At 37.9% G+C, this 15,855-nt stretch overlaps 1 protein-coding gene and 1 long non-coding RNA gene across 3 annotated transcripts in view; one reads left to right on the forward strand and one right to left on the reverse strand.

Moving 5' to 3' along the window:
* Vn (membrane-bound neuregulin protein vein) overlaps positions 1-15,855 on the reverse strand; it is a 326,537-nt gene that overhangs the window by 131,449 nt on the left and 179,233 nt on the right. For both annotated transcript variants that reach the window (XR_011717187.1, XM_071697083.1), the window contains exon 2: positions 13,080-13,242. Coding sequence is in view for 1 of the 2 variants with exons in the window: in XM_071697083.1 (XP_071553184.1) it covers positions 13,080-13,242 (163 nt within the window). In the remaining variant the exon portion in view is untranslated. The remainder of the gene's footprint in view (positions 1-13,079; positions 13,243-15,855) is intronic.
* The window catches only part of LOC139767631 (uncharacterized), a 289,471-nt gene that overhangs the window by 99,359 nt on the left and 174,257 nt on the right, over positions 1-15,855 (forward strand). The gene's annotated exons all lie outside the window — the stretch shown is intronic.

Here is a 15,855-nt window from a genome sequence, read left to right on the forward strand (position 1 = left end):
ATGTATTAAAGATGTTACAAAAGTTTTAAATAACAGAACAGAGATAATAGAGTAACTCAGCTTTCTATTTGTCGCGGTGAAAATGTTATTTATAAAATCAAAATATTTCAAAAGTATAATATAACAAAATTAATTATAACAAATACAAACTAGAAGAGATGAACACACAGTAAAAAATAAAATGTTAATTGTAACATTTTTCAAATGTCCCAGAAAGTCCACTCTAAATTTTATGTTAAAATAACTCATTCATCGTGTGTTACTTGTTGACAAATTAGAAATGTTAATTTATTGACACTATATTTTACATTTATATGTGTTCTTTTAACTTTAAGTATAATGTAAAAATAACTTGTACAAAATGTCGATATAACATTTTGCTCCGTCTGATTTAATGTAACTCTTACGAAATGTATATTATACATTTTATTTTGAGTTATATTAACACATATTTTAGTAAATTTGATTATTTTATATGTCAAAGTTTACGATTATTTGAAGATTTACTTTAACTTTTGTTTATGTTAAAATAACTTTAAGACGTGTTGATTTTTTGAAATAATTATGTTAAAAGAACTCAAAATAATATTCAATTTCTAAATGACATACATAAAGTGTTAGTTATCACGTTGACATAAATATAACACATGAAAATGTTACGAAAATAATAACATAGCTGTTGTATGTTAATTTTACATTGAAATAATAGTCAAATCTTGGTAACACAAGAAAATTTTAACATTTGGACGCACGATTTTTTACTGTGCAGTGACATTAATTTTAATATTAAAATGTACGAATATTTTTTAGACGGAATTGTCACATTTTTTGTACTATTCCTCGCTCCTAGGCATAGACTAGAGATATGGTAAACGAGTAGCTGTGAAAACCATAGTTTTCAGCTTCGCGCAAACAGCTTTGCCCGTTACATACAGTCGCATCCAACGACAAATGGTCCCGCATCTGCGCGGTTTACGTGATTTTGAATTGACTGCGAAACGAGCGGACGGATGTACGTTTCGTCATGGCACTCTCCTACTGTCTCCCACGTAGCATTTCAATTTCCTTGTTCGGCGAATTCCGGGCCGCGTTGCACGCCACTGGCCCAATGTTTGTCAGCAAATATTGGCGCCGTGGCTTGGTCAGAACGAAGGCAGCGAGCATTTATTTTGGCCCTGGCAGCTGTCGCCTAGATCGTAAAGGCATCACGGAATAACGAGCGCGACTGTGTTTACCGAGAGATATCGCGATGCATTTGCGAATTTTAAGGCGCGGCCCTTCTGTCAAAGGCGCTATTCGTGAATTCCGAGGTGTGCTATCGGATTTTTAAAATTCTTCGCAATACCGTTTCTGTGACAAGCGCGTGACTAATTGAGAAATTATGTGACGCGATGTACAATACACATCTGTACGCGTTCTCTTGACGCGTAAAATAAAAAAAATTATTGATGTATATGAAATTAATTAACGGCAGCTAGATACGACTCGGTATCGATCATTATTATTCATCGTGACGCGAATGATTATGTATGAATTGTTTTAGATTTCAATTCAAAGCTTTGTGCGGGATCTCGAGCAGACAGCACTACGCTCGTGTACACACCGTTGCCGCATAAACGCGAATGAAAAGCTCTTTATTCCGACAAACCTCGTATACGTAATTGTAATTAAAAGTTGAAGTGTCGGCCGCGTCAAATCTGCTAATGAGCATCCGAGATGGAAATGCGAAATTTATCACGTCAACATGAGAATCTCCGTAGCGAGAATCACTACACGATGACCGCATTATTTTGCAAACAGATTTCCATCGTTGCTTACGGTTTAATGAATTTCATATTCGTGACTACAGCTTGATGAATAACAATTACCGCGACAATTACGCGCTTTGTCCGCACAAAAGTACGGACATTCTGTAATAACGTGATACAATATCTCCACCGTACCTACACGATATATGGTAAATTCATATATATTACATTCTTTTAATGGTATTTTTAAAAATGTTTGCTTATGTCAAGGCTGTTTGTTCTAACTTGTGCGTTTATATGATGGATATATATGTAACAAAGTTACGTAATTTCCCTTGGTCACATAGCTCGAGGCATTGATTTTGCGATAACGTGTGCGGGCCGTTTCCCAATTATCCGAAGTCTCGGCTACCGGTTGGATTCGTTAACCCATTAACATTTTATTACCGGCAATCTTTCCTCGGTCGGTGCTCGTTGCGATTAACCGGCGGAAGTCGGCAAGGAAACCCAGGTACCGAGTATAGCTCGATGTAAGGGGCGAGATGTAGGAGTAGGAAAGGGGCAGGCATAGCGGAGGAATAAGTTCCTCCGAGCTGCTTCCGTTTTGGGGAGGGATAGCAGGAACGTGAATGGAAGTGGAAGAGATTTGCGAGTGGAAACACGGAAAATACGAGGACGTACTTCCACGACGTGCAGATCGCCGGGAGGTGGGCAGTCGTGGCGAGTGATTTATTCACTTAACCGTATATAGAGGTGAGATCGTATCGGCAGCATCGATTTTTCGCGGCGCGGATTGCGAGCGATTTGTCTTCCCCGAAGGTACCCCCCCCCCTTCTCCCTTCCCGATTATCGCTGGAATCGACGATAATAATTGCCGCAGCATGACGACGCGGTAGCTGCAACAATATCCTCAATTCTCCATTTTGTGAAAGCAAAATCCGCTTATAAATACCTTTTTGGAGAATTTAATACACAGTTATTCTTTTTATCGTTGTATGCGTGTTGTAAATTCCCAGATGTTCCGCGTATGTTTTCGTGGAAGTTACAGCGAAGGATATTTTGCGTTAATGGCCTTTACAAATTTACGACTCATGTACATAGTCGTCATATATATGTATATTGTATAACTAATATTTTATTCATCATGCGGTCATAAGAACGAATTAATTTTACTTACACGCGTTGCTGCGGTTTACTGCATTTTGTCTCGGCCAAGCTAAGGGGATTATTCAGCAGCAGTGTTGCATTCTTAATATCAATTTGAATAAAATTCATTCATATTCTCCGCGACATTTGTAATTATTTTACGCGACCATTATGCAGTGTGGTTCTATCGGATATAGGAGAAAGAATTATTGAATGTATAAAATACGTTATTTCTCGTCGGCGACCAAAAGCGAAGTCAGTTCGATAATCTGCAACGGGGGTCAGAGCGTTCGCCATTGCCGTCTCCTTTGCCACCTAATCGTACATAAAGACGGTCTTTATGTTCGCCTTATCGTAGCCACGTGGTGCAACGTATGGATCCACGCCCACGGCATGTATAACGCTGCGATCAAATACGAGATTATCGTACCGGCATACATTTTACAGGAAATCGGTGATTTAGAATGGAATGAATATATCGGCATAAACGAACGATATCGTTTTCACAGTGTTATAAATTGCTGGTGTTCGGTATATCGGTATACAGATCAAAATGCCTGCTTTTAGGAGAGTGCTGTAATGAAAATATTGCCAATATTTTATAATGAGATATTCTAGTAATATTAGAATGCTTAGAGAAACACTCAATTAATTGCTTAGTGCGCATTTATTGATTTACCTTAAATCAAATCTTGATGACGGAGCCTTTTTAACAATTCCCGTAGAAATAAGACCGTAGAAATGATTTATAATATTGTTTACTACTTGTAATTCTCATACCGCTATCTTTATTTAGAAATTATTAATCGATTTAATTTCAAAGTTGCTTTGAAAGCCTGTGCTCGCCTTAATTCAGTTTCCTGTCGTGAGTTATTTATCGGCCATTGACAACTTATAAATTGGATTGCTTCGCGACTTCGTGGAACTTTGATAGCTGTCGATAAATCCCGTTTAACCACCATGGGAGTCCAAGTGAAGAGGGAGAGAAGGCAGAGGAAAATAATTAAAATTGGCTCATTAAAATTTTCATACATGCAGCTGCGTTATCCGATTGACGGACGTCAAAGCTAATGAATCGGTCAGTTTGAAAAGCGCTATAAATCCGAAAATTTAAATTGTTGTCAGGTGAAAATGCCTTACTAAAAATTTAAATTTCATCTGAAAATAGCATGATATTTATCTAGCGTGTCAGACATTATATGAATTTATATTATTTTCACGCAGATTGTAGCTATGTAAACTAACAAACAAATATGTTTCTAACACAGACATTACGTTAACTAACTCTCTACTATTTTCGAAAATTACGGACTTACATTGTTCTCAAACCGACGGGTTTAAATGATTGTACGTACTCAGACGATAGCAAAAAGAGTGGAGTAGAGAAAGAAAACGACAAATACGTTTTGCAATCACGCAATCACGTAATAGCCTGTAACGCGTAAAACAGCACGACATTGGATCGGTATAGTGCTAACGGAAACCCGATACCAATACGTCGGTCGTTAACGAGAAAATGGCAAGTTGGTTAGAGGCATCAAATTTCAAGGCCATGAATTATATGACATTTTTCGTCATATTTGTTGCTCGAATTTCACAAAAATACACATAAGTGACATCTAATTAACTGACCGTTAAAAAAAAATTGTTTACGATATGATTTGTGAATTTAATAGTGAATGCGTATAGATGCAGATCCATCAACTATGTCAGTTTTATTGAAAAAAATGATAAAAGTGAAAAAAAGAATTATTCAATATTATTACATCTGCCTTCAGCATTGCTACAAATTATATTACTATTATTATTATTATGAGATAAAATATTTTATGTATTTAATTTTTGGATTTTATGAAAGATATGAACGATAAAACTTTTCAATGAAATCCTGTAGGAAATAAATTAATTAAATAAAATTGTGTGATAAAACCTCATTTCATGAAATTAAAAATTAATTATGGATTTTAATGTTTGATGAATTTCTTTTTACATTTATTTATTTCCATGTTTATTTTCACGACAAGTGAGAATAAAGCAGAGATAAATATGTATATATTATATCGACAATTAAAATATGTAAATTTGTTCCACATTCGACATCTAATTAGGTTGCTAAGTGGCATAATTTGTTGTAAAAAGAGATATAAATTAAAATCTAATCTCTGATTTTAAAGGTTGAATATTTTTGATTTCGCAGACTAAATTATTTTTAATTTACTTATTTCTCATTTCTCATTTGTTAAGATCTGTCCAATTTGCAGTTATTTTATTTCACTATTTATCGCTCAAATTAATTTAATAATCAAAATAGTCTAATAATTCACGGTTATAGCAGTCTTGCCTGTAATTCCTAGGAAACGTTAATTGAATAAGTCATACATCTCTCTTTCTCTAGAAGCGCATTTCTCCTCTGTTCGGTATCATGATTATCTATCGATGCCATTTACGCGTTTATTCCGCGATAAGACACCTGGTATATATCCGCGAGTCTCACGGTCTCGGTATTCAATGCCCGACGGCGACTACTCGCACCTAGGGAAATCTCTTTTCCGTTCACGCCATTACCGCGTAACGGTACTTCGCTATCTCGATGAAGTCAGTCGAGAGTCCTTGGACAGAAACGAGTCCTCGTTCTCCTTCCCCGAGTCGATTCCGTCCGCGGGTAGAGAAGGACCTCCCGTTTTACTCTTTTCTTGCGCTCTCTTTCGTCCGCAATCAACGTGCGACATCGCCGATTTGAAGGCGCTTCCTCAAACAACCCTCTTACTCCTTGTCCGCGTCAACGTAGATTCCAGTAACGATAACAGCTGCAGTCTCGTCATCGTTCAGCTTGTCCCTTTTATCGCTCCGGTTATTTCGATTTCCACACACACTCGCGACTGTTCCTCCTCAAATATTGCTTGATATCGCGCGGAAAGAACGGAAATGTGATACAGAACATACTCGATTGTCTCTCGTCCCAATCGGTCATTCGCCCCTTCAACTGACATTGTTTAAAATGCTCGACGCCATCCCGGCGGGTACTATATTATACGTTTCCTTCGGAGACTTCTATCCGGGACATTTCGTTCGCAATGTTAAAAAGCTTTCTACGGTTTCTTCAAAGCTTTCTGGCTAAAGTGCTGTTTCTCAAAATACTTTAAGAAATATTTGAACGAAACAAAAAGTTTTGAATAAGGCGTCAGAGATTGACGATAATTTTTATTTTCATGGAATATCATTTTTTACTTGATGCATATATATCAAGTCCATAAAATATCTTCTAAAGTAGAATATATCCGCGTTGGATCAGACATATCTCAACTTATACTACAAACGATAATACTTTTTTATATAACCATCTTTTTAATGATGTTTTCATACAAATTCATAAGAGCAAAGATGTTGGTTAAATTCACTGTTAATTTCCTGCAAGAAGTCAATTATGTTTTACGAAAGATTTAAAAAAGTTGCCAAGATAGACGCAGTCTTTGAACAATCGTTCCTTCCTTTTTTCGGCCTATCTAATTTTTCTCACAGATTCATTCAGGAAATAACAAATGTCGCGGAAGCGTCTCATTCGCTGATAAGGCCCGGTTACTTTCGTCAGCGGGTTTATGCTGTACCTCGACAGTGCTTAGGGATGACAAATTAGCGAGATAACTACTGCGGTCGGATAATAAACGCGGCCGACAGAACACGCGCGAGATAATCCCGGAATAATTATCAAGTACGGACCGCGCGCGTATCGATCAGAAGATGAATGTACGCCCGCGTCTTCGCGTATCGTGCAGCGCGGCGCGGCGAACTTTGTCGTTGTGTATCGAGCGTGCACGCGATTAATTACTAATAACAATTATCCGCGGATATTGCCACCGACGCGCGGGGGCTTCCCATAAGCGTCTGGTTACATCGACGCTACGATCCCGCCACAATTCCACCGTCGTCGACGCTCTAATTCCAACTAAACGATTACCCAACTGATCGCGCCCTTTGATATAGCCACCATGCTTGCAGATATCAATTTGGCGTTAGGTAATTGCCGTACTGCTCTGCCCGTGTCTGATCTTACGGAAGTTACATAATACTAATAATTTAATAATATTGCTGTGAGAAGGTTGCTCGTTATGTTAACTTCACATCTCGATCGTTAAACTTTAATAGGGCTGGAAAATATTATAAGCTTGCTATCCTATGCTTTACGCTATAGTATTTCTATATAATATTGAAGAACAAGCTTAAATAAAATATTTTCTGTAGAAACAACTGATAAGAAGAGCAGAAAAGAGATACAAAAGAAGTTTTATATAGAGAGAACTTTGCTTGTTATTTTATGTAAATAATTTATACATATTGTTATACATAATATATAATTATAATTCTTTTCTAAAATTATAAATTTTATTCAATTTTACTTTTTCGGTTTTCTACATTCAACTTCGATTCTATTTATCTCTTTTCCCTTAGTCGCAGTAATGTCTGAATATCGATTTATCATTTAACTCACAATTCGAACTCCCTTTCCTGTCGAAATTTTCGTCGGGCAGGCTTTCAAACTAATTGCGAGACGCGATGTTAGAGACAGATTAAGAACTCAAAGGAACGTGAAAAGTTGTGCCGAAGGACCTCGCAAAGGAATCCGCGCTTTTTCTTCGCCCGCTCCCGAATGCACTCTTCGGGTGCCTCTGATTTTCCTTTTTTCGACCCCTCTCTTTCCAATCTCGCGCGATAGCGCAAAGTTTTCTTTCCGTTCTTTACTGCGAACGTAAAACTCCATTACATGCGACATCAAAGCTGCTCCCCCGTCAAAGCGAATTATAAGCCTCGCAAAAGCCAGTGTCCTCGAGAGGTTTTGATTCAGGTTCGTAAGTTGAATGCGATCTGGCGAGGCCCGGGATTCGATTTGAAGGTAACAATATTACGTCACGATCTCTCGATGCTTCAGGGTTAATTTCATGGAAATCATTAAGCCCCCCGGCGTAAGGGACACCGTCAGATCCTTGGCTTCAATGCATTCGGAGCATCGTGTTCAGGCATACTGAGAAGGAGATCTTATTGAACTTGTTCGCATAGTTAGATGCGATTGTTATTTAGAACACGCTCGCGATACATTGAATCTATTTGTAATAAACTACCTTAACATATCAATATATATTTATGTTTGTATGCAACTTTACAAAGCTTGGCTAATTTGTTTAACTTCTTTTGCATTTATTATTTTTTCTACATCTTTTTTTAGGGAACTATTTTCACAAAAATTTGTTAAAAGATTTTTTTTTAGTGACACTGTTCTTTACAATTTTTGATTTAAATCAAAATTAACTATTTTTTATTAATTATTTTTATATATATAGATATGCATAAATGCATAAATATTAATTTTCATTAATTATGTTTTGGCACATAATTTTTTTAATATTGTTTATTTTGGGAAATAATTTCTTTCAATTTTTCCATTTACTCTTGAATGTACGAAATATGAAATAAGTGTTCATATTACCATGTGAGTTTCAGAAAATAAAAATAAAAATGACAGTTGCTACATATAGAAATTCGATTTCCCACGGGAAGTATATCCAGATAGTATTTCGAAAACGGGAACATATGGGATTTGTCTCATCCTTATTTTATTTTTGAAACCAAATGAATAGAAAGCTCGTATCTTTTGACTTGAGCGTTGCTATCGTACATCCGCTTTGTTTTATATATCACGTCGGCGATTTGACAAGATTACAGGTTTATTTTCGAGCCAAGTATCGGCGTTCGTCACCCGAAATTTCAATATTTCTCCCACTCGTTTGGCAGTTCTTGCTAAACGCGCGGGAGCTATCAGAGAGGAAGAAAGAGACGAAAGAGAGAGAGAGAGAAAGAGAGCGAGCGAGCGAGCGAGCGAGCGAGCGAGCGAGCGAAAGAGATTTACCGATGTATCGCGCGGACACAAAGACCCGGAATATATTTCCGTGCCCGGCGGGACCATCATCTATAAAATACACGCCGCCCAGTCTAGACAAGCTTAAGCGGCGGATGACAGTTTTACGTCGTCGGTTATGCGAGCGGAGCTGGCCGACGACGCCGACGGTGCGAGCGGGGAAAGGAGGTCCATCGAGCACATGACTCGTATTAAATAGCGCGAACACGTTCGATTTTACGACACCGTTGTATCCGGCAAGGATTACGGGGCGGATGACATTGACAGCGTGCGCGCACGAGAGACGCAGCACCCGGTTATCTCGTCGCAGAGAGACAGTAATTGGAAATTACTGGGGAACATTCTCGGCACTGGGACATTCTCGATCGGGTGGGGGGGGGGGGGGGGCGATATCATAAGGCCATAAGGCCACTACGGCACGACTCTCTTGCCACCGTGAAGATGTGTTTACGGTCATCGGACTGGCCTCTTCTTCCACCGGTAGTAGCAGCGGTTCTTCACCCTCCGCGCCGGTGTAAAACGATGTCTTTGAGAGTCTCGGAATTCGTTCACGCAGCCACGCAGAGACTGCGTCTAATTTCTTTTATTTATCAATGAAGAATTATTTCATATCGTATTTCTATATATATTATTCAGAAATTTAGAACAATAATTCGCGTATCCCCGGAAGGATTTCGTAACCCTGAAGGATTATGTAACCTCTCGTTAAGAACCACTGTTTTATGAGATCACGATGTCGTTCCTTCGCGTTCCTTCCGTCTTTGTGGGTTCGACCTGACAGATAAATGTTCGTAGCGATACTTTCCTTATTTTACACAGGATGCGGGCATGTGCAGTAATTTAAAATAAGAGATAGGAGAAACCATCTTGATATTTGTGAAAGACAACTGTCAATTTTGTTGCATACTAATCGATATATCCAATTAAAAATTATATATAGTCCGCAATAACAATTTAACGGACTTAACGCATGAACTTGCATCTTTCTCTTTAATTAACGGATTGTTAACTTATGGAAGGAAAGGTGAGTTTTGGACATTAAGTGCCGGAGACGCGGGATAAAAAGCTTGCGCGAGTCGGCGCGAGAGATTTGCAAGTTATTTCAGAAAATGCGTGCCGTGTAAGAGCGACTTCGGAAAGCGACGTGGTCTCGCCGAACGTGATCCATTTCCATCATGGCTGGGATATAACGGGTGGCTCGGTGAGAAAGCGCGAGCGGCGGCGAATTTATGGGCCGCTCTGAGATTATTCCGAGACTTACGCGCCGAGGAAAGGTGCATCGCGCTAAACAAATTTATGGCACGCTCGAGATTATGGTCGACGAGAAGTAGCTGGAGAGCTCCCCGGCGAGTTTTCCGAATCGAAATTCTGCTCCCGTCTCAGCTGTCTTCTCTCTTTTGCCTTCGGATGAAGCCGTGCGCTTTCACGAAAGCGTCGATCACGGCAGGATATTCTCTCAATTTATTTTCTTTTCGTTAAAACTTCTCCTCGCTCGTAAATACATAGAACCTAATATGAGACCGACTCCTACTGTGAAACATGCTGCAATTATATTTGGAAGAGGCGCTTTGAGTTTGCACTTTAAATGTTAAATAGTTTCTACACATCTATGTAGATGTTTTTAAAATTAAAGCTAGAAATATCGCATTTTTTAATCAACAGAATCTAATATATATATATGATATATATGATATATAAGATATCCTGTCTGTTACAGTTTGCATGTCTTTTGATCGTCATGCTGGAAAGTTAAAGTAACAGAATCTGCTTTAGTCTGATAATTTCCATACTTCTATTTCATAATTATTTATAGTCTGATAATTTTTATCTTGCAAAGACCTTTTGTTGTTTCAAAAATGTTTCAATAACTGGTTATAGTCGTTTTTGTACATATAACATGATGTCTCACGATACTATACGTTCTTTTCGAGGTAGCTCAACTGTTATCGATAAGAAATGTTAATCAGAAAGCAACGTGATTACCAATCATGATTAAATTTCATGATGATTGATTGTTCACGTATGCGCGGAGTTCAACGCAGATAGAAACTTGTGGAGAAAACAAATTTCGATAAACATTATTTATCATCATTGCGAATAATTCGCGAAACGCGATTAAATCGACATCTCGCAAAATATTCAGGAAAGTATGATGTATTATAAGAGTATAATAAGACGGCACAGCCGTCTCGCAATAATGCTGACTGAAAAGAGAGAAAGAAAAAATGAAGCGGTTAGCAAGGTAGCGTGATTGCATAAATTGGTATCACGAAACCAGCTTCGTTTTAATCTAATGACTTAATCTAATATGTCTAATGTCAAAATAGCGCGCAGTGATGGCAATTAACGTCGTATAAATCAAAGGCAGGCACACATGCAAGTTTTAGCGATTATATCGGGCTCGCTTGTGATGATCGAGGAAAAATGTCGCGCAATGGACTTCAGCTAATGTTATGATTGATTGCAAACGGATGTCTCATTCTGTAGCGGCAATTACGTTCATATTACATTAAGCGGCGCGAGTATGTGTACGTTCTTATTGAGAATGTTCATTCTCGCGCACTTGTTGAGCATGATTTCGATTTCGATTTGAAAAAATGAAAAAAAAAAATTATTTTATAACTTCCAAGGCCTGTTATCATAAATCTGGAAGCATTTTTACTGCGCAAAGAAAATGGCTAAATAAATAAATAATTGTTGTACAACATAGTCGTTGCAAAGCATGTTACTTTTTTCAGCTTTTTAGCAAATTGCTATCGGTATAGGAACAAAAGCATAGTTAATATTTTCATGCAGAAAGGAAAAGATGCTAATTATGCTAATAATCCTAATAATATTGCGAGAGTATTTGCTTCTTAATGTTGCTTTTAGCATATTGTGCGCGAATAATATTATTATACCTGAAAGTCGTGCGTATCTCGTATCTCTCTCGATCGTATAGAGAAATAAATATTTCACAATAATGTATTATATTCAAATGAATGTTATTTTTATATCCAAATAAATATAACACTGTTAATAAAATCCAAAAATTCTAATAAGACATATTCGCGGTAATACAATAATATCTTCGAATTTCAATATATTAAAATGCAATATAATAGTTGAAGAACGTCAGTTTGGCTCGTGGAAGCAATTTTGCGTAAGTACAAAGTACTTTTTAATTTTTAACGGTACAGAGCGTATTCATAAATCTACGACGTTAAAATATGCAACATCGTACAACGCGGTGCGTAAGATTTCTCGGGATAGAACGCCGCTATGTCGCAATTTTCGGGATGACTGTTTTTTACGTTTCATCCGACTAAGTGCGCGAGGATTGGACGCGGGCTATTTTCGAGCTTACTAAACGCGAGCGAAGTTGTCGCGACTACTACTTGCAATTCGAGTTCGAAAGCTCGTTAAAACTCATCGAACTGTGAGAAAAGCACACATTGCTCTCTTCTTAACTCTCGTAGTTTCTTAACTCTCGTGACGAGCCGTACTTTACCGTTCTTCATGTTTGTCCCGCAACTTACATATTGTCATCACGCGCACGTGGAAATAAATAATAATATTTTACTTAATTGACGTTGCTAATTATTTTGAAAAATTAGGGGCACGCGAATTAATATGAATAAATAAATTAAATTTGATTAAAAGGTAATCCCAATAAATGATTGCATTGAATGATTAAAATGCTTATTTCCTTTTAATATGCGTAAATAATTTAAGATACTTATTATCACTTGTTCGCTTTAAACGTGAACAAAATCTAAAAATTTATTTAAAAGCGAATACTATAGTTTTCTACTTTATATTATTTTTTAATTATAATTTGTTAATTACTTTTCCATATGCTTCTTTTATGTTTTTCTCTTTTTGAGAAAGCTCTTATGTGTTCTTGATTATAAATTATTACTCTATTTTTTCATTATTCCATTCTACATTGCGTCATAAGGTACATTATATTCCAAACGCTATCACAAAAGCTGTCATGAGTGAAAGTTAAGAACCGCTCAAATCCGTTCTATCCTACCTAATAACGAAAACTACTCTCAGGCAGGCATCCAATAGTGTATCGATAGCGCTCGGAGTTGGAGCGGGTGTCGAGCTAGAACAACGTACTCTCTGCTATTGCGGATATCTAGAATTAACTGCTCGCCGTTGTCTGAATAGTTTCTCCGACGTGTTATTACGGAGAGGTTGCCGAAAGCTGAGGGAAAGCGGGGGGAAGGGGGGGGGGGCAGAGAAGCCGCCATGAGCGTGCGGTTAATGGTAAAGTCGGTCGGGCTCACCGTTTGTGCTGAATCCTGAGGCCTCTTCGGGGGTGCAGCGGTACACCGTCCTTCAGCCAGTGCACTCTCGGGGGCGGCGAACCCCTCGTCCTGCATACTAGCTTCACTCTCTCCCGTAACCTCGCTATCGAGTCCCTGAGTTCGGACAACGTTACTTCTCGCACTGAAATCAAAAGTTACAATCTCGTTAACGCCTCGTTGCATGCTCGCGCACTTTCGGGCGCGTTCCCGATATACCAGGGAGTTTTAATTAATTCACATAATATTTAGGCTGAGATATTTAAATGATGTTCCGGCTATGAGAGACATCTGTATAATTATTATTTCATAAACTCATTAAAGTTCCAAAGTTCCAAACAGAATTTCAGTACGATGTTGAGCTGGTTTTGGACGATACGGAATTCTCTTAATATTAATAATATTAATAAATGGTTTTTTATTACACATCGAAAATTTTGTACATCAATGTACGCGTAAAAGAAAGTGAAAAAAAAATTATTCCATGTGCTTGAAGCTTTTCGAAGATGGGGCGATACGTGGTGACTCGTGTACGCGAACGAAATGGAAAAAACAGCGGAAACAGCGCGTTTTAGCAAAAGGTATGGTGCAGAAGCAAGCTCTTCCTTTCGACAACCGGATACGGCTATCCGTCGATTTTGGCAAAGGCTGCCGTATCGCGTTTCGGCCAGAGGCTGTGCAGCATATCGATAGCTTGGCTACCGAGTATCGATTTACTATTTCGTTGTGTTCTAAAATGCTATAGTGTAAAAACGATCTGCGGGGAAACATACATTCATACGCGTGTAGGTGTGTGCATATGTATGCGGATCTGCGTCACGAACGAATATCTCTCACAAACTGACGTAACATTCTTTCTATTGACATTCGGTAAATCGCATATGAAAAATACAAGAGCAAACGTAGATATACGTATTTATTAAAATTGTACAGGAAACTCCATCATTATATAATAACTTTTTAAATATCCAGAATACAAGAGAGAGAATAAGAATTCGATCTACATAATTACAATCTAGACTTATCTATTCGTAATTTTTAGTTAGTTAAAGTTAAGTGTATAACAAATCACTAGCAATTAACTCTTTTCGTAAAAATTTCAAATTCAAGTACTTGGTAATACCATTCAGTATTTATATAAATGAGAAATAAGGTTTTGTTATGTAATCGCAATTGCCTGAAGTTCATATCTTCGAAAGCGGAATTTTAAAATCTCTAATTATTCATAAATTGTCGCTATCTCGATATTTTTGTCAAGAAAAATTATCTCGCAAATTAGATAAAAAAAATATGCTTAAATGGATAAAAGCGAAGGGAACCTTATGACGAGCTATCGTGTATAACTTTTTTCCGACGTAAAATATGATCGTGCGAAACAAAGCGACTCGACACTCGGATATGGGGTATAAATAAAGAGAAAAATTTGCGTTAATAAAAACGACGGCGGCGCCCTATCCCGAGATCGCGTGATTTCAAAGGTACGATATAGAATTCTTGGTGAAAGTACAACGGGGGGACGTTCAATGAGTTCTCGTCTATTATATTCATGTCGCATGACAGGGAATGATAATAAGGCGCCGTTAGCAAAGATTTCTTTGTTAGACTCTACGTGGCGCGGGACGTCGCCGTCGGCGTTTGATTTATTATGTTTTCACGTGCATACGGCAATCCCATTCGCTACAAATATATTTCTCTTCGTGTCGTGTTTAAATAAAACTGATGTCGCCCCGCAGATGCGTTTGAGAAATTGAACGTGGATGAAGTACCCTGTTTTTTTGGAAGGGGAGGGGGGCAAAGACTGAACGCTTGACTCCGGATCGCTCATCTCGTTGACATACTAACTGATCGACGAATAATTAAAATAGCGAATCGTAAATCGATAACTCGATCAGCGATAAACTTTCCGACCGAACTGGGTTACACTTCAAAGGGTTACCTAGGATGTTGCGCACGCAATGAAGTTAGAAATCACTCGAGTTTCCTCTAAATCAAATTGTACAATCGCTGACTAAGCAACTGGAGCAACATAGTGTTGATCTTCTGTAGCAACTTATTTGCGACAAACTGACATAAATTCAAGTTCTCCAAAATTACCGCTATTTAAACGCGCCGAGCTAAAATAGGTATTATCTGTATATTTTTAGCGGTAATTGAATTGGAGAAGTTACAGTTACGCTCCGTTGTCGTCGTTGCTCGGTTATTTGCTCGTAAATTCGCCGTGGCGCTTTGTCGAAGGCGTAATCGATAGCGTTCGATTTGCATAACAGATTCTTCACTTAATTGGAACACGACACGCCTACAATTCCTTTGATTTAAATCAGTCGTCGTACCGCGAAGGAGAACGGGAAATGTTTTTGCGATGAAAACAACACTCTTTTATATTATTAATATTACAAATGTATCCATTCTCTAACGACAAGTAATTAAGTAGGATAAGTGAACCAGTAAATGATCAATCACTAAAATATATCAACGTGGAATTTATATTTATTTTAATGATTGCATAAAGGTAATACCGTCATATTACTCCAAATGCGAGAGCATGATATGTTTCTCCATATCATTTTACATGGTATTATATTAAAATCCGTTAATTGACAAATCCCGTACGTCATATTTAATTATCTTCTCTCATTTTCGATACGATACAGATTATGGGATATGCGTGTGTGAAACTTGAGTAAAATGCGCACGGCGCGGAAGCGTCCGCTATTTATTCACAAACGTCGCGTCGGCGGAGTTCTCGCTTGATAGTTAA

Source organism: Temnothorax nylanderi, unplaced genomic scaffold (assembly GCF_030848795.1).
Source record: "Temnothorax nylanderi isolate EJ_2023f unplaced genomic scaffold, tnyl_v1.0 TNYL_tig0011_pilon, whole genome shotgun sequence".
Lineage (NCBI taxonomy): Eukaryota > Metazoa > Arthropoda > Insecta > Hymenoptera > Formicidae > Temnothorax > Temnothorax nylanderi.